At 43.1% G+C, this 26,310-nt stretch overlaps 1 protein-coding gene across 1 annotated transcript; it reads right to left on the bottom strand.

Moving 5' to 3' along the window:
- Nucleotides 1-2,244: 2,244 nt before the first annotated feature.
- On the bottom strand, nt 2,245-25,457 carry LOC143317430 (alpha-tectorin-like). The gene is made up of 15 exons (XM_076725584.1): nt 25,407-25,457; nt 23,448-23,675; nt 20,686-20,782; nt 20,404-20,536; nt 18,746-18,986; nt 18,366-18,522; nt 18,142-18,188; nt 17,727-17,833; nt 4,718-4,920; nt 4,169-4,300; nt 3,590-3,777; nt 3,163-3,314; nt 2,848-3,084; nt 2,552-2,708; nt 2,245-2,280 (listed from the first exon to the last, which is right to left on the bottom strand). Exons 1-15 carry the CDS (start codon nt 25,455-25,457, stop codon nt 2,245-2,247), a joined length of 2,166 nt encoding a protein of 721 aa, XP_076581699.1.
- Between the last annotated feature and the right edge of the window lie 853 nt (nt 25,458-26,310).

Raw genomic sequence — 26,310 nt, forward strand, 5'->3', positions numbered from 1 at the left:
ACTCATTTCATTTATTTTTTTGGTTGCTAACAATAGTAATATAATAAAAATGAAACAGCACAACTCGTATCTCAGCATCATGAAGGCCACAGTTCTGGATATTATCTTGTTGGTCAGTTAAATCACATCATGTTGAGTTATAAAAGAGGCCATTTAGTGTTTATGATTCAAAGTAAAGTTTTTCCAGCAACGTTTACAAGTGATAATAATGTCACTAAAGTTTGGTCATTATTGAAAACATTTCAGATTTCGTTTTAGTTGGTGTCCTGAGTTGCAGCTTGTATTAGAAAACCTGTGAATGTCTTTGAGAATGACAGCAGGATCCAGTCTTGTGTTGACATTGTTGGTACAGTGAGGCTGCACAGATCAGTTCTGACTGACCTGGAATCTGTAAATCATCAATGTGTTGATGCTGCGTTTGCACTGAATTCACTGTTCTCCTCAGAGATCACTTCTAAACCTTGTAGTGTCAAAGCTTCTCTTCTCAACCACGGATCAAAGTGAGCTGATGTGATGAACTGATATCATGTTACAGGCACAAGCTGACAGAAACTGCTGTCTCCAGAAAAGCATGAAAAGGTAAATATGATAAGGATTTATTAGGATTTTAAACTTATACTGTGGTGTCCACGTGAATGCCTCTTTTCTAAGAAGTGTCTTCAAGAGAACTGATCCAAAACACTCCTTTTGTTCCTCTCACACACTCGGATATGCAGACAACACTTAATCATTAAGAATCATTAGTATTTCCAAACATCATCTGATTATTGTTATTGATAGAAGCATTGATTTACTATAGAGTGAATAACGTGATGAGACAGATGTTGTTAACCCCAAACCTACACACACTTTCCTTCACCATATAGTTTGTGATTATGTTTTTATAGATTTCATGTTTCAGTAGATAAAAAGATGCTGTGTCTACAGTGTGTGAACCAGTGAGGAAGGCACAGCGACACATTCTGCTCAGAGACGCTCCATCAAAGATTAGCTCAGGTTTGTTATGGAGAAAAGAGTCACGCTAACATGCTCTGCTCTGATGGAAGATTCACTTTTAAAGGATCCAATCAGCAGTGTCTCCTTATCATTGTGTGAGCTAGCATGGCCTCACAGCAGCGACAAGTGAGCTAATCCTTTCACACAATCAGGCTCTGGATTAGGACGAAGTAACGTTCAGGAATCATTATGAAGGTCGACAGCCTGTCAGTCAGTCCGAGTCACCGTGGAGACAAGCTGAGAAGACAAGCAGACCAAACTGTGAGTGATGTCTTTTCTGCAAACCTGCATCCTGACTGAAACCAACAGGTGTGACTCTTCAACTCTCTTCATTCTGTTGTTTGTGATGAGTCTGAAAGCTGAGCAGGAAAACCTCCCTGTCCTCCCGTCACACTCACTTTTTACTTTCAGCATCAGGTCATCAAACATCACTCATGTCATGGTTCTTCCTTCTTCTTCCATTCACTAATGAGCTCCAGTAATCCCATGTCTCCCACACTAACAGGCTGGATACTGAGGTACAACCGACCAGTCTGATGTGTGTTAAAGTGTTTGTGGTTGTTCTGTAGCAGGCTGGTATTGATTTCAGGGAATGAAGCTAAACACACTTTCATTTCAGCCAAGTGCACAGACGACCTATACGGGCTTTGGCACTGAAGTACTGGCACAGCACTCTGGCTGCAGATTATTCATCATGTGTGTCCTGCTACCTTCAGGTGGCTGCAGGGTTTAATCAACTGATGGAGAAACTTTTGACACACTTTCACAGTCTAAAGCAGCTGTACTCAACACACTGAAAGAATCACTCATATGCATTTATAGATCAGTGCATATTGCTCTGATGTCAGCAGTCAGCAGCAGAGTCGTGTCTTACCTAATTAGTCCAGGTCATGGTGATCAAGGCCGGGGCTTCGTCCAAATATTTGGACCCAGCAGATCTGCGTCTCCGACGACTTCCACTGCAATCCTGGAAGTTAAAGACAGAGAGATGAAGTGCAGACTTCAGAAGACCAACACTGATCCATTCATGCTGGACTGTTGCTGATGGATGATGGCAACATCTCACCTTCTGTATCCTTCAGTTTGATTGTTTACATGTTGAATAATGAGAAGAAAGTGCTCCTTCATTCAGCCTTTACATTTGTTATTGTAATAAGAGAAAATATCTAGAAATCTCATGTAAAGTAAATCTAAATACACACAGTTAAAGGCTCCATTCTGATTTCTAAATCTGGGAATATTTGAACTTCATACAAGGACTAAACCATGTTGCCGCAGCGCCACCTGGAGGCAAAATGCCATCAAATGTTTCTGGCTGATCTAAATGTATTTTCAGCTGCACAGTGTTCAAGAGTGATGCAGCTCATGTCAAACAGATCAGGACCAGAGGAGTGAACAAAGAAAGTCTTTGGTGAAGGTGATGGAAGCTCAGCAGCAGTCTGACACATCTGTAACTGCTTTTCATAAGGATTTGTGGGGCTTCGGGTTCGGGCCTGTTTTCCAGCGATGAGCATCCGGTTTCATCAGTGTGTGTGTGGTGTGTTTGGGGGCGTACCGGGACACAGGTCTGGTTGAGGTTGGCACAAAGGTTGACTTTGCAGTGCAGAGAGATGTCAGAAGAACTCCTGGAGAACTGGAACATGTTGAAGGAGAAGTGGCTGGACGTTCCCTCTCCGTTTCCCTCCACATTCACCGTCTGGTCATTCGCACAGCTGCTCACAAACGAGAACACACTCATCACGTCAGAGCACACTTTGTTTTCAGGACTCAGAAACACATTTATTAACGAGTCCCTGCCTCTGATTCATTTGGAACAGCAGCGAGCAGCAACCACCTCTGTGTTCATCTCACCCATCTTTGATCAGGTTGTATCTCAGAGTCTCAGCCTGGTTGGTTGCCCAGCAGGAGTCGGTCACCAGGGCGACCAAACCGTCATCCAGCCCGTCAGTCTCCACCACCATCCAGATCTTCTGGTTCAGCTGGACTTCAGTGTTGGAGTCCACAGCTTGCCTGAGTTGGCTGTCAGTGTAGGCTTTCATGGTCAGAGTGTAATTCCAAGTTCCAGATATGATCTTCTGGATCACAGGGCTGCAGAGAACACACACACTTCAGCTGTCTTATACTCACAAACCTTTTCACAACACAAAGATAACAGCCTCCACTCACCTGTCTTTGACTCTGAAGGTCACAGCGTTGACATCTGGCTGAGTATAGTAGCAGGAGAAGTCGATGTAGATTTGATCCAGGTGAGTGATGTTGTCAGAGGAGCTGTCCTGGGCTGTGATGGTGTTCATGTAGATCAGAAGGCTGTTGTTGGACTGCAGGGTGATGGAGATTCAGATATTGTTGCGGCACAAGTTCCTCACAAATTCATCCTGACTCTTTACATTCAGCCTTAAATGTGACATTTGTGAGGTGTTGACTGGCTAGAATAAGCTTCATAGATGACCATCATCACTGGAAACCAAGGAGGTCAGAGCTGAAGCCCAACCCACAGAAAGATCCCAAACTGGAGGAGAGCAGGAGAAGCTCAGCAGAGTGCTGGAAGACATTTGGCTGCTTGTTGAGAGGAAAGACGTGATGGAGAACCCACCGTGACCTCCGTCCCACAGGGGTCGCTGCTGTTGTAGCTGTAGGTCACCATGTGGTCAACCTCATCCATCTGACCTGTGCAGGTGGGGTCATTGAGGTGTAAGGTTGTGTAGTCGATGCCTTTCTCCTCCAGGAGACACCCGACCAGAGTAAGTGAAGCTGAGTTCTCCTCGCAGACCGTCGGGTCACCTGAACGTCCAGCAGGACAGACGAGGGAGACAAATACAAGACCATGTTAGAGAGGACAGACCGGACAGACACTTACACCATGAGGGACAAAAACAAGTCAAACCATTCAATCCTGCTTTAGTGACCTTTGTCGGTTCTTTCATTCGGAACCAAAGTACCAGTTTTTGTGGTTTGATACCATCAGAGTGAAAAAGAAGAGCTGAGTTAATGAAGTCTCATCTGTGCTCCTGATAACAAACATTCAGTCAAACTGAGTGCTGAAGGTCAGTTATCATCAGCTCCACAACAGCTCAGCTGTGTGAAACAAGTCTCCCTGTGAGAAAACCCTCCATCCTCTGAGGATCAGGACTCTGCACCAGTCAGTCATGGTGTCGTGTCGCAGCTGTCGTACCCAAAGTGTCATTGGATTTGTACGGGAAGGCAAAAACGGCCCGACAGAAGCAGCCGAGTTCACCACCGGTGGTCTCTGCACAGAACTCATGATCACTGCAGATCCTTCCCTGACAGAAGGGCTGAGGGGAGGCTGAAAGAGAGACAGAGAGACACATGGAAAGAATAATGACACAAACTGCAATAATGAAACAGCACTAAAAAAACACAGTTCAGTGGAGACGCTGACTGTTTTTAATGCAGATGACCTGCTGATTCTGTCACAAACACACAAGGACTGCAACAGCAATCAATCAATTCTCCACAACTACTGTGAAAACTGGGCTCTGAAAGTTTAACTGAAAAACGAGACAAAGATTTTTTCAGGTCAGACATTTGTTGTCTTTCTCCTTGAGTTTTATATTCTGCAATACACAGATTTAGTCTGATTTCTTCTTCTGAGTATTTCAGTTTAAATACAGTAGAACGAGTTCACATTTACATAGATTCTGTTATTCAAAACATGTTGATAAAGCTTCACTGAATTGATGTGAAGTGAGAGAAGTCTTACAGCAGCCGGCCTTTGACCTCCAGCTGTCCACTGTGTCGTTGATCTGCAGGCTGCAGTGTCTGGCGTAGGCATCCAGGAACTGACAGTCGAGACCGTCCACAGCAGGGTATTTGCACAAAGTGTCGATGCAGGCGTCTATGTAGGGGGTTGGATCGATGTGGTTGTGACAGCTGGTGAAGACCGTGTCATTCAGGAGATTACAGCTGTTCCACAGATGTGAAGAGACAGAAAGAGAGATGAAGGATGAAGTCCAATCTCATTTTATCCGTGTGTTAGCTAAAAAACATTTATTTAAATAAGTATCCTGGTTAATTCATATTTTTATTATTAAAATGGTTAAAAATATTACTTACCTGTATACTTACCTCCTGTGAAGAGAGAAAAGTTGTTGTACTTACCCTTTAGAAGAGAGCGCTGTCACTTTAAGAGGAAGAGTCTGCTATGCAGGCTGAGGGGAAACATGCTTGTGCTGAAGTGAGGCGTTTTTGTTAATAAAAGTTGCAGAAGATGGACGTGTTTTTTTATCAGTACATTTTAAGGGTGCAACATAATTTTTGGTGTTTCCGCCTAGTTCAGGCAAGTTTCAGCCAATAAAAAGAAAGGTGTTTTTTTCGTGAAGACTATTTCGCTCTGGATAATGAGGGCAGTCGAGCCAGCTTGTCATGTCGGCTAGCAGTAGCAACTAGCACACAAACAAGACACACAGAAGGAAAATAAGCAAAGCAGACTCGCTTCTTCAAGTTGTGAGTAAAACAAAGAGTGAATAAAGATGGACAGTGAGTGGGAAATGTTACTGGCTGTTGAGAATAAACTTTTAACTTTATCACTCACTGATCTCAGTGCTGTCAGTGAGGAGCTAGGACTTCAGCCCAGCAAGGAGATAAAGTCTTCATGTCGGCTACTGAGAAGGCTGATTCTGGGTTACCTCGAGAGTGAAGAAGTTGCCAGTTTAGAGGATACAGGGCTATCAGTACTTTTCGCCACAAATGATTTTATTTACAGTTTGAAAAAAAAGGGACTTATTATGCTGGAGGAGATAATGTGTCAGCACGTGAAGGAGAGACAAACAGGCAACCAGGGACTGTTGTGGAGCACCCCCTGTCAACGGAAGATGGCACTACACCTCAGCCAGCTTTGTCGCCACAGAGGCCAAGCAGCTTAACAGGGTCAGAAAGAGACTCCACACAGACCAGAAGCCAGGTGAATCTGCATCCCATGTAAAGAAAAGTTTTCAGGATTATTGGTCAAATTGGTGAAGTGGGACAAAAAGACAAGCTGAACTTCATCATTCCTGAAAGACAGATTGAACGTGGACTACAAAAAGGCTATGATGAAGGTGAGATTGTAGAAGCAGTAATCCAGTCTATTGCACCTGAAGTTAAGTTAAAGAGCTACTTTGGGAGCAGACAAAAATTATTGCTGAGCTCTTTAAGACAAGTCCTTAGGACTCACTTTATAGAGAAAGATGCCACAGAACTTTATCATTCACTGACTTGTGCGGTCCAAGAACCATAAGACACCCATGTGCAGTTTCTAATCCACACTATGGACCTCAGGCAGAAAGTCCTGTTTGCATCAGAGAGAGCCAAGGTAGGACTTAAGTACAACCCTGAACTCATACAGACCCAGTTCCTGCAAACATTGTTGACAGGGATACAAGATGATGCTGTACATGCAGATATCAAGCCTTACCTGCAGGATCCAGCTGTACAGGATGAAAAGTTACTTGAGAAAATGAGTGCTGCCTACAGTGTGGACAGGAGAGAAACTGTCATCTGTCACCAAACAAAATGGTGTGAAAGTAGCCATGGTTCAGGAAGAGGAGAGCAGTGAAACTGAGCAGGTTCGTGGTGTAACGAAAAATAAAAGCCACTCAACTAAGCACAACCCTGTACTTGAGAAGCTTGATGCTGGTAACAAAGTAATCTGTGAAGCACCCCAGAACCTCACTACACATGTTGCTAGTCTCAGCCAAGCACATACAAAAAAAGAGGACAAACAAGCTAAAACTAAGCAGAACAACTCTGACAGTGCCAAACGAAACCCTAGAAAATGTTCTCAGTGTGGAAAATCAAATCCAGAGGGATTATGCACACACTGTTACAAGTGTGGCAGCAGTGAACATTGGGCTGTAGGTTATCACAAGAGAAAAGATATCACTGCCAACACATGCAAAATTGAAGTTGCCACTGACAAGTTGAACCATGCTGCTACTTTAACTAGACTGGCCCCATTGACAAGAAAACAGGAAAGAACAGCTAAGTCTTGTTCAGTGCAACCTAAGAGGGGTTCCAACCACAGTATTATGGGATACAGGATCCCAAATATCTATTGTTGATATGGACTGGAAAAATACACACTTGACAGATAGTGAGATTCAACCAATGCAAGAGCTCCTTGATGAGGGTATGTTGGATCTTACTGTGGCAAATGGAATAGAGATGCCCTATGAAGGCTGGATTGGAGTGGAGTTCAGCTTATCAGCAAACAAGGACAGTGAACTGTTAATGCCCTTACTGGTGACACCAGACCCACTTGCAAGACCAATAATAGGTTTTAATGTCATTGAAGAGTTAGCACAGACAAACGTCTCTACTGACAGATCAGTTGCAAGCAAATTTGTGCACGGTCTTGGATCAGCCCTTGATGTTGGACACAAAAAAGGCAAGAGACTACTGAAAAAGCAGAAAGGTTCCTCGGAGAGTCAAATTGCAAGGCTGGGGAGACAGGATGTCGTTGTCCCAAAGCACAAGATGGTAAAAGTGGCAAACTCAATAAAACTGTATTAAAGGGGCAGTACACAGTACTGGAACCAAATGAGGACACACCATGGCCTACTGGACTGGATGTAAAGCAGCAGTTAGTCCAGTTACCCAGTGCAGATAAAGCAACCATTTCTGTTGTGGTTGAAAACAACATAGATGATGACATCAGGCTGCAGAACAGAACTGTACTTGGCTGGTTGTATGCTGTAGACGCTGTAAAGGACATTGAAGAATAAGCTACATCTGAGACACCAAAAGAAAATGGAGATTTGAACAAAAAATGACCAAGTGAAACCACTTTGTCAGAAAACAACAATGGGAAAATGCATCAAAAGTGAACCTGAAAAGCAACTTTGGGACCCACCTGTTGATCTTGCCCACTTGACATCAGAGCAGCAACACAAAGTGAGAAAGATGCTGAGGGAAGGGAGTGAGGTTTTTGCTAAAGATGACTGGGATACGATGCATTCCTGACCTGCAGATGAAAATCCATCTGAAGGATGACATCCCAATGACAAAGACATACAATGCCATCCCACGTCACTTGTATGAGGAAGTGAAAAAGCATATACAAGACCTACTCAGAGGATGCATCCAGAAGTCAACCTCGTCTTACTCATCGCCGATCGTGATTGTGAGGAAAAAGGACTCTTCTATCGGACTCTGTGTAGACTATAGAGAGCTAAATGAAAAGACACAGCCAGATCAACATCCCATCCCAAGAATCCAAGACATCCTGGAGAATCTTGGTGGAAACTCATGGTTCACAGTGTTCGATCAAGGTAAAGCCTACCATCAGGGCTTTGTCAGTGAAGACAGCCGTGCATGCATGACCTTCATCATGCCCTGGGGATTGTATGAGTGGCTCAGGATCCCCTTTGGACTGACAAATGCTCCGGCAGCTTTCCAGTGGTACATGGAAAGATTTCTTGGAGACCTGAGAGATGAGGTATGTGTGCCGTACCTTGATGATGTCTTGGTGTTCAGCAAGGACTTTGACCTCTATGTAGAGAGTGTGAGGAAGGTGCTGCAAAGGCAAAAGAGCTGTGGAATCAAAGTCAGACCAAAAAAATGTAACTTGTTTAAGAGCAAAGTTTGCTATCTGAGACGAGTCATTTCTGTTATGTTTTAAAGTGATCGAGCAAAAACCAACTAATGAACCCAAAGGTGCAGACTTGACAATACAAAAAGGCTGAGCGGAGACAGTCCACGTGATTTATTAATCAAAATATAAGGGCGATCAAAACTCCACTACGTACAAAAATTCAAAAAACACAAAAGGCAAAACCAGAAAAAAACAACAATCCATAATTAACCAGGAAACCAAGGACTAGACTGGAATACTCACTATAGCCACAGGGGAACAAGGAAAACCATACACAAGGGGATGATCCCACAAAGACAAAGGAAGGACAGGGAACTAAACATACTCAGGGGGACACAATCACAATCACAAAGGTGGAAAACATACAGGAAGTAAAGAAAACTAAGACACACAAGGGAAGGTTACTAAAATAAAACAGGAACAAAGCACAAAACCTAGATCCTAACAATTTCAGAGGAGGGATATTGGATGAACCCGACAGGGGTAGGGACTGTCCAAGCTCTGAAACAAAGAAAGCCAAAAACAGTCAGAGAGGTGAGATCTCTGGTTAGCTTCTTGGGCTACTGCAGGTCATTCATTCATTCATTCATTGTGTCATTGCTGATTTCTCCAGAATTGCTAAGCCCCTTTATGAGTTGCTGTCCCACCTAAACACAGAGAAAACTAAAGCAAAGAAAGGTAGAAGCAGTCGTTTTCCCCAGCTGCCCCCATCTCAACCAGTGGAGTGGACAACGCTGCATCAGCAAGTGTTGGACAGACTGGTTGACACACTGTCAGATCCTCCAGTAATGGCATACCCTGATCTCGAGAAGCCATTTGTGCTACATGTTGATGCATCTGAGGAGGGTCTTTGGGCCATCTTGTATCAGCGTCAAGGAGGAACATTGAGAGTGATAGGATACGGATCGCGAACACTCACCCACAGAAAAGAACTACAGGCTCCATTCAGGAAAGCTGAAATTCTTAGCTCTCAAATGGGCTGTAACAGAACGTTGCCGTGAGTATCTCGTCCATGCCCCTCACTTCACTGTATACTTCGTATACAGTGATAATAACCCTCTAACATACATGATGAAAACAGTAAAACTAAATGCTGCGGGGCATCGCTGGGTGTCAGAGTTAGCTGATTTCTGCTTCACTCTGAAATACAGGCCTGGAACTGTCAACCAGCAGAAATGGATTAGATAATGGAAGAATTATTAACACTGACTGAATTTCAGCCATCACATGTAGATGTGCTACCTGGACTGACTACTGCATGTAAAACTACAGTACAGCCAATACCAGCTGAAGAGATTCAGGCAGGTCAAAAAGGGGATGAAGTGATAAACAGAGTCATCACTCTAAAACAATAAAACGAACACCTGAGGTACAAAGATAAGATCAAAGAGTCAACAGCAGTGAAACACCTCTTGAGGGAGTGACCTCGACTTCATTTGGATGAAGATGGAATCCTGCAACGAATGACAAACTCTCGAACCCAGCTTGTAGTTCCTGAGAAGCTTAAGTCACTAATTTATCAGCAACTACATGAGGAGATGGGCCACTTAGGAGTCGACAGGATGATATCTTTAGCCAGAGAGAGATTCTTTTGGACAAAAATGAGAGAGGAAATTGAACATTATGTGACAAAAGTGTGCCGTTGCTTGATACAGAAAAAGCCAAACAGGCAAACAAAGACACCTCTGCAAAGCATAACAACATCTGCACCCCTTGAGATGATCTCCATTGATTATTTGCATCTGGAGAAAAGCAAAGGTGGAGTGGAATACATTTTGGTAATAGTTGACCACTTTACAAAGTTTGCACAGGCTTATGCAACACCAAATAAGTCAGGCAAAACAGCTGCACGCAAGATCTTTGATGACTTCATGTTGAGATTTGGATTCCCATCCAAAATCCACCATGACCAAGGAAAGGAGTTCGAAAATGAGTTGTTTAAGAAACTGCAAAGCTACTGTAGTATGCAGCACTCAAGGACAACTCCATATCACCCCCAGTTCAATCCAGCAGAGCAATTTAAAAGAACGTTGTTAAGTATGCTGCGGACCCTGGACGAGAGACAAAAACCTAATTGGAAAGACTATTTGAACAAAGTGAATCAGCAGGGTTTTCCCCCTTTTTCCTGCTGTTTGGGAGAGAGCCTACTCTGCCCCTTGACCTGATGTTTCCCAGAGAGGGAGCGAGTCCACAGTCTCATGCGGACTATGCTGAGAAATGGCGAGGATCAATGCAGGAAGCCTATTACATTGCACAACAAAACATCAGGAATGCTGGCGAAAGAGGACAAAAGCACTTCGATCAGAGGGTATGGAGTTCTGTTCATGAACCTGGAGACCATGTACTGATCTGGAACCTATCAGAGAGAGGAGGACCAGGAAAGATACGTTCTTAGAAAGTAAGGCGCATGTGGTCAAAGAAAGAAGAGGAGCAAGAAGTCCAGCGTATGTTGTGAAACCTCTGGCTGGAGAAGGTAGATAGAGAGCTCTACACAGAAATCTCCTATTACCTTGTCCTTACCTTGTTGATAGCCACAGCACCAGAAGCCTGAAAGAAAGAAGTAAGGATCATAAAGAAAAAAAGGATAACACACCAAAACCAAGAGTAAAGATTCCGACGTCCTTGGAGACTCTGAACGTTCAAATGAGGAAGAATATGCTTTGTGGATGCCTGGACACAGTCAAAATACTCACCTTAACCCACAAGCTCCAGTCTTCAAACCCACAATGAAAGGACTTTCCAGAGTGGAAGTTCAGACTGAAAGACTCATTCTGGATGAAAGGAGCCAGCCGCAAGATGGAGGAGGCACTACTCCAGACGGTGAAGGAGACAATACATGAGGAGCAGGACATGATTCAGAGTCAAGGCTCTGACACTGAAGAAATCCCAGAATCAGAACACCAAGTGTGTGAAGAGGATGCAGTGTCATCAGGGGATGACCATGAATCTGAGAGACCTAGACGTTCTACAATGACACACCAACCAAGATGTATCCTTACATACAATGAACGAGGAAAACCTAGTGTAACGGATTTGAGAAAGTAGACTTGTAGACTTGTTTGGATGGCATCTGTTGAGTAATACAGTTGCAGTGATTAATTAGTCATTGTCCAGAAATTGATTTCTTGAGACTAGAGAAAAAAAAAAAAACACAAGAGACTACACATAAGAAGATGAACAAATTTAATTACAGAAATGGTTACGCTACCGGGTAACAAGGTGACGGAAATGGTATTCTGTGAGTAAAAGTACGACACTTAAAGCATGTATACTGTTAATGTGTGTTAAGTATGTTGGAATGGTGGCTATTGCCATATGTGACTTAATGGACTTGGGAGGCCTACCAATGTACCAATAGATTAAGACAATACAACCTGACGGGAAAAGAAATAGTAAACTATCTATCCTGTAGTCATGCTGTGGTAGTCACCAGATGTGCAGTTATTGATATTTGCCCGATTATGTAACTGTATACTAGTCACTACTCATCTGAAGGTGTTCAAAAGTGTTATCTTGGTGTTAAACTAATGTTTATATCTCTATGTCTAAGGAAAAATGTTTTGCCAACATTTCATTGTTATAGTGGGGGAGGGTGTAGTGCCTTGAAACATATTATTTAGAGTGCTCCTCCTCCTCCTCCTCCTCCTCTGGTAGCTGGTTTCTGTCTGGGCTCTCGATTTCCCATCTTGTTTTCTGTATTTATTTTAATATTCCTTAAACTTGAAATTTTTAATTTTTGGCTGAATTGGACATCTAAAGACATATTTTATGGACAAATATTTAAAAGTTGTGGATGACCCTTGGGACCTCTGATATTTCACGGATACACTCTGCTCTGGCCTACTGACAGAAAAAGCCTGCTACGGCCTACCAACAGAAAAAGCCCGCTGGCAGCTAAAGCTAACTAAATAGCACCAAGATGCCTCCTTTCTCCACAGATGACCTCTACAAACTTTGCAGCAGGTTGCAGTGTTGGAAACTAAAGCTCAGCGTCTGGAAATAAACGCAGAAGTGAACGGACCTTGTGGAAATGACAGCACTTTGCCACTGACTCAAAACAGCGGACTGGAGAATGCTAACATCCAGCTAATTGGCTCTGATACAGCTGCCACGAAACTAAAGGGCTGTGTACCGGGTAATAAATCTGCCAGTATTAGTCCTCCCTGGAACGCTCTCGGGGCAAAGCCCAAGAGTAAATCAGCTGATATGGGGAGACGTCCAACAGGTAGAACCCAGCGCCCAGAGATCTGTGATGCGACAGGCTGGCCTGCGTTATCATCCTCCTCAACACCTGTGCAGAGTAAGACACAGCCGTGTCTACTGCAGGACCCTGGATCTCTAACTGAAAACCTGGATAACTCCTCGGACTCACAGAGAAGGGTAAGGCCTGACAGGAAGTCAGAAGCTCGAAAGCTACAAGGAAAGCTACTGACTGGTCCTGAGACTCTGGTTGTTGGTGATTCTGCTATTAAAGACGTGGGAAGCATGTACAGCAGAAACGCATAAATGTTGTGCTTTCCTGATGATACAGTCTCCAACATGACCGACAGAATCCTCAGTCTTGTTGCAGAAATTCCAACTTTGAAATACCTTGTACTGCACACTGGGGCAAATGATATTGCGAAACGACAATCTGAAGTGCTCAAACGAGATTTAGATAAACTGCTAAATGCAGTGAGCTCTCTGAATGCTGAGGTCTTCTTCAGTGGGCCTTTACCACCAGTCAGAGGAGGAGGAGAGAGATTCAGCAGATTATTGGCAGTAAACAGATGGCGTTCAACTGCATGTGATGTCCACTCAGTGCATTTTATTGACAATTTCAACTTTTTCTGGGACTGCAGACATTTTTTCAAAGGAGACGGACTTTCCCTAAACAAGTCAGGAGTAAAACTTTTTGCCTCCAACCTATCTTTCTTCCTGCGTAACACTGTTCCCACTCCCAAGGACAAGAGACAAGAGGAATCCAAACAAAAGCAGCAAAGCAGCAAACACCAAAACATGAAGGAGAACCAACTCTCCCCCCGCCTGTATGCTCTAACCATGAAGGACGCCAGAGCAAAAAGGGGGATGCCTCATGTCCTCCACCAGGGGCCACTGCTCGTGAGGATTCACCGACTCCAACCACTAAAACTCCACCTAGGTCACCATCTCCAACTGCCCAAACTCCATCTAGCTCATCATCTTCACTGGGTATCCCATCACCCTCCTCACGCCTTCTGGAGTTTACTGACCAAATGAACAAACTTGTCAGCGCGGGTATCAGACTTACCCCTCGCCCATCTGGGGTCCTGTCCCCCCAAATTCCACCCCGCCCCCTACAACCACCCTGTCCCCCTCCACCACCACAGCGCCGACGGGCACCACCTCCACCCCCTCCACGGCTTGATCTGAACCTACTCCAGTCCCCTAGTAAGAGCCCAGCACAGCCACCTATTTGTGTTGGTAACTGATGTGTTCTGGGTCCAGCTTTTAAGGCAAATGTTATGCCTGACTTTTCCAAGGAAAAGCCAGGGCCCATTGTGCCGGAAGCAGTGATAGGTAGGAGGAGAAGATCGGCCCATCTCTCCAGAAACATCACATCATCGAATTTAACATGTATTCCACGTCAGCCACAGTATGTTCTAAAACATGGGGATGTTGGACTTTTTAGCACATTTAATTTAGCCCTTTTAAATGTTAGGTCTTTGGCAGGCAAATCATTCTTAATCAATGACTTTATCATCAAGCACAAGCTTGATTTTATGTTTTTAACTGAAACTTCGTTAGGACAAGATAACAGCGCAGCAGTTCTCAATGAGTCAGCCCCTCCGAATTTCAGGTTCAGAAGTGAAGTAAGAATGCATAAGAGAGGAGGTGGAGTCGCCATTTTGTTTAATGATAGCATTCAATTCAACAGAGTCTCTTATGGTCAGTTTGAATCTTTTGAATATGTTGGCATTCAATCAAAGTCTCCCTGTCGATCAGTCTCCGTAACCATCTACAAGCCTCCAAAATACAATGCAAAGTTTTCCGATGAGTTTCCGATCTACTGTCTGTTGTTTGTATTGATTTTGACTGTGTTGTGTTAGTGGGTGACTTCAACATTCATGTTGATAATCTCAAAGATGGATGTGCTAAAGAACTTCTAAACATCCTGGATCATTTTGGCCTCAGCACGTAACACATTCAACACATAACAAAGGGCATATATTAGATTTGGTTTTTTCCAAAGGGCTCAATATCTCTGAGGTTGTGGTGATGGATGTTGCTCTTTCTGATCATTACTGTGTGTCATTTAAAATGGCCACACCTGCTACTCTTAACAAAAGTGAAACAGAGGTAATCAAAAAGCGTTATATTAATGATAACACCTGTGCAGTCTTTACTCAGTGTTTTACACCATCACCAACACTGCCCTCAGCTTCAACTGATGACCTTGTAAATAGTTTCAGTTCCAAAATTATGGCTATTATTGACTCCATCGCCCCAGTTAAGACAAAAGTTTTATCAGGAAGGAAAAAGACACCTTGGAGAAACACCACACTGGTCAAAGTCCAGCAAAAAAGTCTGCAGACAGGCAGAGCGCAGGTGGCGAAAAACTAAACTCCAGGTTCATTATGAGATTTACAAAAACAGTCTCCACACCTACAACCATGAACTAAAGAAGGCAAGGCAAGCATTCTTCTCAGAGATTATCAACAGAAACTGTAATAATGCCTGCACTTTGTTTTCTGTTGTGGATAGACTGACAAACCCTACAGCATCAGTCCCTCCTGAGCTGCTATCCAACAAGTCATGCAATTCTTGTTCTCCAGTTAATCTAGCACATTTTAACCTTCTTGATCATACAAGGCTGACAGAAACTGTATCACAGTTAAAATCCACAACATGCTGCCTTGATACTCTGCCAACAAACTTTTTAAAAAATGTCTTTAATTGCATGGCTCCAGATGTGTTGCAGATAATTAATAATTCTCTTCAGTCTGGTCACTTTCCCCAGGCCTTGAAAACTGCAGTAATAAAACCTCTCCTAAAAAAGACTAATCTGGATGCTTCAGTAATAAGTAACTACAGGCCAATATCAAATCTTGAAAGGGTTGTTTTTCAACAAATGCACGCTTTCATGATGCAGAACAATCTCTTTAATGCATTTCAGTCTGGATTTCGTCCACACCACAGTACTGAGACTGTACTTATCAAAGTTTTAAATGACATACATCTGAATAATGATGCTTCCAAAACCTCAGTCTTAGTATTATTGGATCTCAGTGCTGCCTTTGATACAGTTGATCAGGACACACTGCTTGACAGACTGGAAAAGTGGGTGGGACTTACTGGCACTGTACTACACTGGTTCAAATCTTACTTACAAGATAGAGACTACTTTGTGTCTATTGGTGAGCATGTGTCTGAACGACAAAAGATGATGTGTGGGGTGCCACAAGGGTCCATTCTCGGACCACTTCTTTTCAATATCTACATGTTGCCCCTAGCTCAGATCATGGAGCAACATAATATTTCTTATCATACTTATGCAGATGATACACAATTTTATATTTCTGTGTCATCACATGACTACAGTCCCTTACTTTCACTGAGTGTATTCATCAAATCAATGAGTGGATGTGCCAGAATTTTCTTCAGCTTAATGCATATAAGACAGAAGTGATTGTATTTGGCCCCAAAAATGAAAGGTCAAAGATCAGTGCTCACCTTAATTCCATGTCACTGACAACAACAGATAAAGCCAGAAATCTTGGTGTAATTATTGATTCTGACCTGAATTTTAACAGCCAGTTAAAGCTCATTACCAAATCAGCCTAGTACCACCTGAAAAATATAACCAGAATTAAGGGATGTCTGTCCAAAGAAGACATGGAAAAACTGGTTCATGCATTTATTTTCAGTAGGTTGGACTATTGCAATGGAGTCTTTACTGGCCTAAACAAAAAATCAATTAGGCAACTACAGCTGATTCAAAATGCTGCTGCACGAGTTCTTACAAACAGCAGAAAAATGGACCATATTACACCAGTACTCAGATCACTACATTGCCTTCCTGTGAATCAAAGAATAGACTTTAAAATCTTACTGTTGGTCTACAAAGCATTAAATGGTCTAGGACCGAAATATATTGTAGATTTATTAACTCCATATGAAGTATCCAGACCTCTCAGGTCATCAGGGACAGGTCTACTGTGTGTTCCCAGAATGAGACCCAAACAAAGTGAAGCAGCTTTCAGTTATTATGCTCCTCACCTGTGGAACACTCTACCTGCACACCTGAGGTCTGCACCAACCGTCAGCTCATTTAAATCAGGGTTGAAAACATTATTATTTGCTGCAGCTTTTACTTAAAGTAATCATTTTAAATGCTAGATTATTGTCTTAAACACTAAATTATTGTCTTTTACTGGCTTCCTTTAATTGTATTTTATTTTTATTTTTCTATTCTCTTCTAATCTCTTTCTTTCTTTCTTTCTTTCTTTCTTTCTTTGAAATGTATGATTTTAATGTATTTTTATGCTTCTGTAAAGCACTTTGAATTGCCTGGTGTATGAATTGTGCTATACAAATAAATTTGCCTTGCCTTGCCTTATTTCATGTTATCTTGCTGATTTTATATCAGTGTGTGAGTTAAAAGATTTCATTTAAATAAGTATCTTGGTTAATTCATATTTTTATTATTAAAATGGGTAAAATAAAAATCACTTACCTCCTGTGAAGAGATAGAGAAGTTGTTATACTTACCCTTTAGAAGAGAGCGCTGTCACTTTAAGAGGGAGAGTCACAAAGATGTCGTATGCAAGCTGAAGTGAAATATGCTTGTGCTGAACTGAGGCATTTTTGTTAATAAAACTTGCAAAACAGAAGATGGACGTGTTTTCTTGACAATACATTTTAAGGGTGCAGCGCTGTGTTACCTTTTGTAATTGGGAATAAACCAAAATATGACACAACTGTAAAAGCGTAATGTCACACAGATTTCTGATCACACAAAGTGTGATCAACTCCGTTCCCCAAACAAAAAAGTGGATCATCTGAGTTCAGGTGTGTTTATCTTCCATCCCTCCTCACATCACATGACATTAAACGTGATGTAACATGACATTTAGCACACATGAAAGTATAATACAGAGAGTTTGTTTCATCTGCTTACTGTTCAGTCATCGTGGTGCAGTTGATCGAACTGTCAGCAGTGTCATTGTACAGCACCTCACAGCTAGGGGGCGACACACAACACAAAGTCAGGACTGATACCCTGCTCTCACTTGTTCAGATGCACACAAACACACTTTCTGAGTGTTATAGACTCATATGAGCTTTGTATCTTTGCTTCAGTCCACAAGTCAAAGGAACCGTTCATCTTTTTTAAGAAATGTCCAGATAATTTAAAATTCAAGTTGTGGAAATGGTCATTGTTGTGAGATAAACAGAATCAAGCAAAACATAAAAACTGACATTCCAGACAAGTTAAGGTTTGTTTGGGGACTGAATTTCAAAAGCAAAGTACAACGTTCATTCAAACACTGATCAACGTCTTACTCGGCGGTACTGTTCCTCTGATCACTCACAGATGTGGAGTTGGCACACAAACCATCAAGTAGTGAATCATTAAGTCCTGGAGAAGTGCAAGACAGAATACGGGTCAGATCAGTGTCATCATTCAAATTGGATGAATATGGCAACTCGCCAAAATACAGCTTAGTTCACATTCCTCATGCCCCAAACGAGTGCTGGACACCACAATTGGTCGTTGTATCCTGTGTGGTGAGTGGTAGGATTTTAGTTTCTGTACCTTTAAGGAAGATCTGTGCAGTGTTGCCATCAAAGAAAACAGAAACAGTGCTGCTGCCGATTGTCTTCACAGCAGTGACTCCAGTTTGGTCCTCAGAGACCTCCACACCGTTTGACAGCACAGTCGAGCCGTTGATGGTCTGCATTGTGTTTCCCAGCTGCATCACAGCAGAGAGACAAAGTGGAGGAAACACGGGTTCAATCATCACAAACACACACAAACAGGCTGTTTTCACTGCCACAACCACCGAGTTCACCAGTATTAAAATAAGTGCTTCTCATGTCCCTGAGAAGAAAGATGAGAGCTGACACAGCAGAGGATGAGACGAGGATTTGGGATCAAAGTCCACACTGACTTGACTGTGGCTGTAGGTAGCTTACCTTAACTATCCCCCCTTGTTCCAGGTGAACATCTTCTTCTCCGTCCAGTTGCAGTGTCACACTGTCCAAAAAGCTCACATCTCTACGACGGCGTTCCCGGAAATACCCCACCACAGTGAGGTCAGGGACTGACGAACTCGTCAGCAGAGTGTACGAACACCGATCCTGGACCGTGTTAAGATCACCGTAAAAGTCGATGACAGCGGGGCCGGTCACAGTGCAGATGGGGTCAAAAAAGCAGCTGATGGAGGCACAGAAGGACAGAAACAACAAACACCATCAGCAGGAGCTGCCGAGGGCCGCGACCACCAGGGGGCCCTCAAACAAACAAACTGCAGGAGAGAAGTCTTCATGTGTTCAAGTTCATGTTCATGTTCATGCCATAATTGAGGCATTTATCTACGTAATATTTGATTGTAATGTTTTCACAGGCCTGGCTCACATGTCAGCCAACAGCAGTGACTTTGACTGATTCCTTGGACCAGTATTCCAGGGAAATGTCTTCCTGTTGTTATGGAACTTTCTCCAGTATCACACTGCACTACCATTTGATTTCAGTATCAACATCACAGTTAATGAAAACTGTGCTGTGATCAAACCTCAAGTCCTGATGCAGATCAAGTGCCAGCTGCTTTTAAACTGGCTGGAGGTCAGGCAGTGTTTTGCCATGGTCTCAGAATAGTCTGCCTTTAGTTGCAAGGTGCAGTGATGACTGAGTTTTCCACTGCAGCCTCACAGTGGAGGATAACTGCGCTGACCCTGTCCTACTTGGTAGCAGGACCAAATTGGGCCAGCTTGCCAACTGCTAATTGTAGCTGCTGTTAGCTACGTAGCTCAGTTTGCCGAGCAACTAATGGTCTGGACTGGGATCTTGGAGTACCAGGAGAGTGTTGAAATTGTTTTCACTGCTAGCACAGGAGCTGTAGACCAACGGGAAAAGAAAGTTCATAAGCCTGGCATGTGAGGACCCAGCAGGGAATGCTGGCCGGGAGTGATGCTGGGATGGGTACCAGAACCGGACCCAGCCAAGCGTGCAGCAGACCAATACTCAGGAGCCTCTCAGTGAACACGGCCAGACCAGGACCAAACACAGAACTCCAAGACTGATAGAGGCCAGTTTGATGATCATGAAAACTGTACTGAAGTGATTTATAGTGGCTCCGGATCGGACTCTAAGACTTGAGACTTCAACGTGGGTTCAAGCAGTGAATACATGAAGTAGCAGAGGAGCGAAAGGGAGGTCAGCCATCAGTCAGCGCCCACCTCCAGAGGCCTGAGCTTTACTATCAGACTAATTCCTCTTGAGGCACAAAGTGGTATTACGAGATGGGATGGACCGAGGCTAGATGGTTAGCATAATTCAGTAGATATGTCTGAAACACAACACATAGATGTTTCTGCTGTCACTTTTCTCTCACAGGTATCAGCCTCATTGTTTATCTCTTTGCTCCTATCAGAGCTGCATTTGAGCTGAATTGAGTTACTGCTGATGAAAACCCAACATTTCCTTCTGCTGCTGCTTCACATTAAAAGCTTCCTGCTGTCAAATCTGAACAGACAGCGTAAGGCCCCGAATAAATAATGTTTTTAAAAAAGTCCTCATCAAGTTCCTGTATCATCACAGCTCTTTCTTGAAAACATGAAGCTCACATAAATACCTGTTGTTGCCATAGCAATGCTCCATGGAGCCACATTCATCATTCAGCTGGATGGTTGCGTAATTATCACAGTATTCAGTGGAGCAGGTGTCTGGATCAGAACTGATCTCGTCATTATAAGAATACAGAACACCTGCAAAGTGAAGAATCAGGTTAAAATGTCATCGTTCACTTTTCAGTTTACAGACTGTCAGCAAAAACAAAAGACAGCAACAAATTAATGTAAGAGTTTAGTTTTTAAGGGTGTCAAAACAGATTTATGGATCCAGTGGATTTCCCAACCTGACTGTCTGCATCCGCTGACGTCTTCGTAGGCAGGACCCACACTAGTCAAACTCGTTGTCTTGACTGAGCTACCATTGACCGTAAAGTCAAAGACCTAGACCACAACAAACAAACCAATGTTACGATCACAGAGCAGAGATGATGAATTCATACATGATTAAAACAGACTAAACAATGACACTGTCTTGTCCACTTGTCAAACTAAACATGACGTGTTGTCTTATCTTTGTTCAACTGCACAGTAAAAAGTAACTGAACAGATTTCTTCAAGTATTTTTGGCTCCATGTTTGTCTTCATGTGAATAACTGACAGTAGAAATGAGATGTGGTTGATCTGAGACAAAGGTCCTGGTCTGGACTCAAACTGGGGATGCTGCGTTCACATGGTTGCATGGACGCTGTGTGGAGTTTGGATGTGTTTATAGCATCTTGAAATGATTCTGTATCAGACATTTTAAAATAAATAAAACAATTCTGATGAAAACTGGTGCAGTCTATGTGTTTCCTTCAGTCCTTTCATGTCTGTGTCACTGGGTCACTTTGGGAGGGTGAGGGCTGAGGGGGAAGCAGTGTGCATTGGTTTCTCCAAGTGTCTTTCTTCATACCACCACTAGGAGACACCAGAGTCAGAAATGTTCAAATCCTACATACAACAGCTTTAACACACACACACACACACACACACACACACACACACACACACACACACACACACACGGATATAATACTCACAAATGTACCAGGAAATGAGATTCGTTCTAACTTCACAGCTGTTTGGCTGCCAAAGCTACTTATTCTCACAGACATCTGTAAAGAGTCAACAGAAGAGTTTCTGTCACTGTTAGGAAATTTACTCAAAGAGCTTTTTGAAAAGATCTTGACAATTTGTTTCAATTTATCGAGTCATGACACTGAACAACACTCACAGGAAATATTACTATCATCCACTTCAACTCCACAGTGCATTCTAGCGTGGTGTTAATAGTTGGCAAATTCTGATGGTGTTCTGTTTCATCCTCAGTCACTTCGGTCACATAAAAAGTGTCATCATTGAATGCAGGTCCCACAATACAATCTAGTCCATCGCTGTCGAAACAGGCTGTGACCGACATACTCGTGGTAGTTACCTGTTGAAATCAGAGAGACACAACAAGTGAATCAACAAAATACCTTTTCTACAAAGAGCCAACGTCACTCTGACTCAGAGAGTTGTGGAGGTTTCAGTCAGAGCTCTCATTCTGCTTCAGATGCTCCATCAGTTCATGTTCAGACATTCAGTGTCACTGCACTGGACATTAATGACACACTGGATGGAACAAACAGAGATATTCTCAAGCATCAGGCTCCATCCTACTTACATACAATGATGTGTACTGCACCCCATAATATGTGATGGGACAATAGCTGATGTTGACCGTTGCAGAACCAGTATATTGCTCAGCACCTGAAGACGATGGAGACACATGAGAGGTCAGAACTGTCTGTGAGCTGGTTGGACAGCAGAGAAGGATTCAAATGTCGACGTCATGAAGGAATTAAACAGCATTTGTTCATCAGTCAATCAAAACTCTTCGTGTCTCATCATCAGTTACTGCTTCTTCTTAGAAACAAACAGATGTCAGCAACGTTTCTGCACATCTGGCAGATTATCAGCTCTTAAAGTTACTGATGGACTTAAAGTCATTCTGCTCTTCGCTCTGAGATCGTTTGCTCTTCGTTCATGTTGCTTCTACTGAACTCCCTCAACTCGTCTTGTGGGTGGAGTTTCAACACCAGTGTGTGTGCTTACCAGGCAGCAGCCCAATGAGAGCAGACAGGAAGAGCAGGAGGCGGAGCATGATGGAGGAGGCCAATCAGCTGGCAGAGAGCTGGAAGACACACAGATGGACATCTTGAACAGGATTCATGCTGTACAAATGTGGATTTCCATGACACTTCCATGACTTCTCCAGGTTTTTCCATGACCGGACAAACCCTGTGTGTCTGTGATTGGTCTGAATGCTTTAATATTCAGTCGCTATGAAAGACATGATTTTGAACGGCTGCTCAGCTTTTGCAGCAGAACAATGACATCACATCTGATCTCATACTCGAGGCTGCAACGAACTATTTTTTCATCATCAATTAATCTGCAAATTATGTTCTTCAACGTCTTCAAATCACCTTTAATAACCCCTTAATCCAAATATTTCTCCATTTTACAGCAACAAACAATTCATATCAGTTATGAGAATAAGCTCTTTCTAAGACTTGTTAAATGAAGCAGCACAAAAAAGTCTTTTGTTCTTATTGTGTCTGATATCACTTTCTGTACCTTGAATTCAAAAAGTCTTAATACCCAGTTCACCTGTTTTTCCACACCTCCATTCAACTTTGTAACCCAGATGGAGGCTCAGAATCCTGAAACAATGATTGAATATTGAAAGAAGACCGTTTGAAGTCAGCCACCACTTTTTTAACAGTCATGCTGAATCGAGCTGAAACAATTCGACAGTTCATCCATTTATATGAGGGACAGAAAGTGAATCTGCAGCCGTCCTGATCATCAGTGAACTGTAATAACGACGAGCTCAGTGACTGACTATCAGTGTGGGACAAAACACACTTTTTTGTCTTCTTTTTTTGCAACATACCCATTTTGAACTCAGGCTGTAAATAGTGACACGTTCTTCTTTTCCAGCGTTCCTGCTGTGTGTTTGAAGACGTGAATATCAGTTGAGGGAAGAAGAGACTGACGAGCAGTGTGCAGGTTGTCTTACCCTCTGGAGGTTTGATGGTGGATGAGGAAGATGAAGGTCTCTGATGATTCTGATTCGTCTCTCTCCGTCGAAGATGCTGCTCTCTCTCTCGCTCCCTCTCGTTATGTGCATCCTCACAGCTGTTAACAGCCAGGAGGGCAGAGCAGGTGTGGCGGGGGTGGAGTGACACCTGTGCTGATCCTTCCTCGAACTTGCCGTCTGCACCTTTTCACACAGCCCAATAGGAAGCTAGTAAAGATGAAACACAGTGAAGAAGATGAAGGGAAATCTCAATGTAGTCATGGACTTCATACAAAGTGTTATCGAAATATGAATTAGTCATCGTCAGAGAGTCACAGTCAGATTCTTACCACCTCAACAACGCAGCTGGAATTAATGGAAATCATGTCCACAAATGATTTAGATCAACTCGTCCATGGACACTGATGGTGGCCTCTTCTCAGGTGTGCGTGAAAAAGCTTCAGACAAAGCTGGGGGTCTGCACATCCACATAAACCTCTATGGATCGGTTCTAGATACACTTCTTTGGGATGCACTGATTCAACTATTCCTATAGAATCTGGTACCTCAACTCAGGGTTTCTGCCACTGTTTTCTTTTTCTGAAATCCTGTCCGTCTGCGCAACGCAACCCAACCCAAAACTGCCCAAGTGGGTGGAAAACGGCCCAATCTGGCAACACTGTCAGCATATCAGATGGGAGTTTTCCTCTTTATACTCAAACACTCAGTGGTTGTGTGAGATGGTGAACTACACTAACCACAGACTGATACCTCGGTCACAATGAACACAATGTTCCTGGCTGAAGGTGTGGTTGTGCTTTAAGGAACACATGTATGACAAAAACAACTTGTTAATTACAGTACATACCAACGTCACAATAGATGTCATCTCAAAATACATTGATAGGTTGTGTAATCAGAGTTGAGCTGAGATGAGTCGTTTCGTGCAGGGGTGACGTGTGAGTGCAGTTTGTGCTTTGTAGGTGTTCATTATAGAAAAATGCATTCAGAGGTTTGTTTGAAGGTTTGTTCATTGTTTCATGGATGCAGCAAAACAAAAGCACAGGAGTGCAGGACAAACTGGGACAGAGCTGTCACTTTTTATTTAAAATTCAAACGTGTTAAAAACAAAATGAAATTGAATTTGAAGGTTTTTCACATTTGGTTCATTTTAAGAACCTAAAATTTCACTTTTTGCTTGACCTGTACCTGCCCTATTGACCCGTCAACCAATCAATAAAAAAGAGAGGGTCAGAAAGCTTCACTGATTGGCTAATCGTGACACTGGAGAAGCAGCGAGTGGAAGTATTTTGGGTTCTACCCTTTAGACTGAAAAATGACCAACAAAGACTGACTGTTGGTGACTTTGTAAAAATCAGCTGTCTTACTCTTCAACCACAACAAGTCTGATGACTCCGCTGCTGTGTTGTGTTTTTGGTCGTACTCAGGTCTTCACAGCATCCGAGTTTCCCTGTGACGAGGCCACAAAATGAAGCAAGTTAAGCAAACGTGCACCAGTTTTCTGGAAGGCCGGCCCCATTTTGGATGAGGTCCTGTCACTGAAACTCTGTTTAACAGCAACATTTCAAGAAGCAGAAACCAAAAACCATTTGTTTCACACACACGTGGTCAAGCAGGGTCCTGCATCAGGAGCAGTTTGTCTGCGATTTGTCCCAAATCGTCGTCTGCTTTGTTTCGTCCATCTCAGCTTGCTCGTGTAGCATTCCTGCCTTCCTTTATGACGGCCTACAGTGCTCGTTTGCCTGTCAGTCAAAATCACAACATGTGAGTGTGAAAAAGTATTTGGGTGACTCTGACTTGGGACTTAGAATGGGGGCAAAACTTTCATTCGTATCATATCAACAAATGTTCCATCTGGTCTTCGAACATCATCTGATCTGCAGTGACCTCCTGTCTCCCTCGAGCCTCTCTCTCTCTCTCTCTGTGGTGTGTGATTACCTGAGTGGAGACAGGTGAGCTGGAGCTAGAGTAGAGCCTCTCCAGCTGCATCCTATCCTGTAATCAAGACTCCTACAAACACTCAGCTCTGCCACATCCATGCTGCCAGATGGTAGACTCTGCTACCAGTCAGTCCGCTCTGCCTGGACTGTGTTCTGGACCTGCTTGGCTCCACCACCCATTCCTTTGCAACTGAAAAATCTGAAACCTCAAACCTGTCTGTGGGTGTGTCTGCACTTGGGTTCACCAGTCACCTCCTTAACAATTAACTGAATAGTTTTCAACCACCTTCAGCATTCACACAGGCAGCGTGTGTAAAATATGGAGTGCAACATTAAAGGTACTATGTGTAATTTTATTATTAATGTTGTTGTTAATGACATTCAGCATCCTGATGCTTGGCTCTGTCGACATAGTCGGGCATCCTGGGCATCGGTCAAAAGAGTGACATGACTCTAGTTGTTCTGCATCATTTTGAGACAAGATGCACCTGATTTTTACAATATGAGCTGACAAAGGCAGTCCTTGAAATTGATTTTACCTGAGAGTTAAAGGACATATCCTGATCACAGATAAAAGAAAAGATAATTCCTTACAGTGGTGCCAGAGGCCAGTGCATTTCCATCTACAGTTGCTTTATCATCAGATGATGTGTTTCTAAGCTGTTCAGGGTCAAGTACTATTACTTCAGTATTGTCTGTCTTGAGTAACAAAAAGTTGGAGGTCATCCAGGTCTTCATGTCCTGAAGATATGCTGAGCAGTTAGTTAACTGATCTGTTTCATCTGGCTTTGAGGATAAATACAGCTGTGTTTCCTGATAATGTTGCCTGAAGGAGTGTTGCCTCTGCTTCACAACAGGTAAGGCATTCAGAGGACCTCTGTCCCAGTCATGGACCAAACACT

This window comes from Chaetodon auriga, chromosome 24, assembly GCF_051107435.1.
Source record: "Chaetodon auriga isolate fChaAug3 chromosome 24, fChaAug3.hap1, whole genome shotgun sequence".
NCBI classification, from domain to species: domain Eukaryota; kingdom Metazoa; phylum Chordata; class Actinopteri; order Chaetodontiformes; family Chaetodontidae; genus Chaetodon; species Chaetodon auriga.

Excerpts from the sequence above, each read along its gene's own strand:
- LOC143317430 (XM_076725584.1), bottom strand. The coding sequence starts at position 25,457 with ATGCAGCTGGAGAGGCTCTACTCTAGCTCCAGCTCACCTGTCTCCACT. Across the intron at positions 23,676-25,406 it reads GCTCACCTGTCTCCACTCAG|CTTCCTATTGGGCTGTGTGA; the intron begins GTAATCACACAC and ends CATCTTTACTAG. Across the intron at positions 18,523-18,745 it reads AACAAGGGGGGATAGTTAAG|CTGGGAAACACAATGCAGAC; the intron begins GTAAGCTACCTA and ends GCTGTGATGCAG.